The 2815-nt window shown below is 33.4% G+C and overlaps 1 protein-coding gene across 1 annotated transcript in view; it reads right to left on the bottom strand.

Annotated features, from left to right (window-relative positions):
• Window positions 1-687: 687 nt before the first annotated feature.
• The window catches only part of LOC110023671 (omega-3 fatty acid desaturase, chloroplastic-like), a 3853-nt gene continuing 1725 nt past the window's right edge, over window positions 688-2815 (bottom strand). The window contains 4 exon segments of the mRNA XM_020723196.1: window positions 688-1094; window positions 1171-1308; window positions 2192-2272; window positions 2647-2814. Of these exon segments, the coding sequence (XP_020578855.1) occupies window positions 930-1094; window positions 1171-1308; window positions 2192-2272; window positions 2647-2814 (552 nt within the window). The 3' untranslated portion in view covers window positions 688-929.

Below are 2815 nucleotides of genomic sequence, written 5' to 3' on the forward strand. Positions count from 1 at the left end.
ATTTAAAGGCAATCAATAATCTTTTTTTATAAGGTCTGGTATCTTCTTTTGTGACCGATTCATTGATTTATATTATTTTCTCCTAGACATCACATTTTAATAAAACTTGCATTAATTAATTATAATAGTTTTTTCTGCTAATATTGCATATATGGCTGTGTTTTGTTATTTTAAATATTAAAAAAAGATGAGTTCAAAGACTTTGGGCACCTCTAGATCATTGTACTGCTACTGTGAACCACAATGTTATATGTTTACTCCGTGACAGTCACATAACTACGAGAGATAATTTTATGTGTACGAGAAGAATAACAAGAAGTTTCGACTTCTTTTACGTGGGCAGATGGATTAGAGGAATAGACCGTTGAAAGTGATCAGACAGTTTCCATGGAAGGTGGTTTATCTCGTGACATAAACCTAATATATTTTAAAAACAATATTATCATATTATTAATTGTTATTTTAGTAATCTTTTTTTTAGTTTGATTGTCGTGTTACACAGTTTTATGATATGTCTATTTTTATTTTGTAACGTTCAAATTGTATATTTTGTTTTCAATTATGGAATGTGTAAGTACGAACAGTTAATCTATAAACAACATTATAATAAAGAGAAAAAAATGTCATTTGTTCAGAAAAAACTACAACACAACTATTTCAAAGTTGCAAACAACAAATAGATAATCAGCTTCTACACAACAACTTTCTGTCACAACTACTGCGCAATAACTTTTTATTAAGCAGCTGCCGCAGATAAACCCTTAGTTTCTATAGACATAAAGAATTAAGTTGAAAGATTAAGTTTTCACTTAGTAAATATCAAACGTCGGGTGTTGGACAATGTAAATACATAAAAATTGTGTGGTATATATGTAAAAAAACAACCAAAAAATAATTCCTATATTTCCAGTAAACCTTACACCTAAAAATCACAACTCAGTATCTTTCTTATAGTACACCACATCTCCAGTTTCACTAACAAGGTGATCACTTCTCAAGCTCTTAGACAGAGCTCCGATGAGGTGAAATGGCAAAGGAGCAGATTTCTCAGGCTCTCTGTAGTATTTTCCAAGCACTGGCTTAGCTGCCTCAGTCTGAATTAGAAAATTAATAAGTGCTCATATAATTTATGGTAAGTATTGAGAGTTATGTGAATTAATGAAAACTTACAGCCTCTACAAGATTGTAGTGTGGTATTTGTGGGAAGAGATGGTGAATCACATGAGTCCCAATGTCATGGTGGATGTTGTTGATCCATCCGTAGTCACGATCAAGCGTCGTTAAGCCTCCTCGAAGATAACTCCATTCCTGAAAGCCGAGAAGAGTCGTCAAGTTTAGTTTTTGGAAGAACTACACAAGTAAAACTTAATTCCTATGTACTTACATATCTAATATCTAAACTACAATATTGTACATACGCCGCATTATTTATGTATGAGAAGACGTATTTCACTTCATTAAAGTTGAAATAGAGGTACATCATGAAATATTTGGCAGGCATAGAATGTGAACAGTAAAATTTGGGTGTTGTATATGTAAATACATAAGAATGGGACGGTATGTATGTAAATGCCTCTAGTTTTTTTGCGGTTTTATTGAGCTTAAACCATACAATAATTATAATATGTGGTTGGAAGGGTTCTCTTAACGTTGTGTTTCATGGATATAAAAGCACTTATAAGATGAACCTAACAATGGAATTGAAGTTGAGAAACCCAATCTTTTTGGCATAAAAAAATGGTTCATTTGTGTGTTTGTGGATGTAAACTACGTTTTGAGAGAATAATGAAGTGTAAAACTGATTCCCCCTCCTAAGAGAAGGCTTGTGAAAATTGAAATCAATATTAATGTCTAACTATATGGCCTTTGATATTCTATTTAGACAATATGTACCTAAGATTTAGCTTAAACACTGCCAAATAGAACTTCGAGACTACTACGATAAATCTCGTTCCAGCCCTTATTATTAGTTAAATCCATGATTTGTTGAATCTCTCCATTAGCAAAATTTAACACATTAAAGTGTTTCTCATCTCACAATTCTAAAATTATAAAGCAAATAGCCAAACAATATATCAAAAAATAATCTTTTTTGTGCCAAAAAGATGCCAAACTTCAATCCTCTTGAAAATTAATGAAGCTGATTGGCACTCAAATGATGAAGATGAAAATGAAGATGAAGATTCATTACCTTTCCGCGATACCAAGGAAGCTTTTCCTCATGTCCATGGTGGTGCAAATAAGTTACAAAGTCCAACCACATAACAAATATCTGCAATTACAGCCACATAATTAAACAATTTATAACCAAAGAGTTCAATCATGAATTAAAATTAAAAAAAACTATATAACAGTGTTTTGTCTCCAACCATAAGACTTTGAGTTCAAGGCCCAATAGATATGGCCTAGCGGGTGTCCCTTCATGCTCGCTAACCCAAACCTGACCTACAAACATGACATGGACTCCAAATCGACCCACCAACCCAAAATTGACTCCAAATTGACCTGAATTTGACCGAATAACTATTATGTCTTACGGTAAATGGGTTAGATCGGTCGGGTAATTCGGGTCGTCCGTGGAATTAACTCGCTAAAATCGACGATTTCAGAAAAAAAAAAAAGCTCTATAGTTAGGAAAAGGCCTACCAAGTAAGGAATTGCATAAAGCTTAAACATTTGCAGAGGGCCCATAGCCACGCTTAATCCAGCTAACAAAGCAGCCATGGCCATCCAACAAGCTGTAGAAGTAACCACATCTTTCCTTTCATTCAGAGCAAATAAATCACTCTGAGGATTGAAGTGTGATCCACTCTTT

The sequence above is a fragment of the Phalaenopsis equestris genome, unplaced genomic scaffold (assembly GCF_001263595.1).
Source record: "Phalaenopsis equestris unplaced genomic scaffold, ASM126359v1 Scaffold000226, whole genome shotgun sequence".
Lineage (NCBI taxonomy): Eukaryota > Viridiplantae > Streptophyta > Magnoliopsida > Asparagales > Orchidaceae > Phalaenopsis > Phalaenopsis equestris.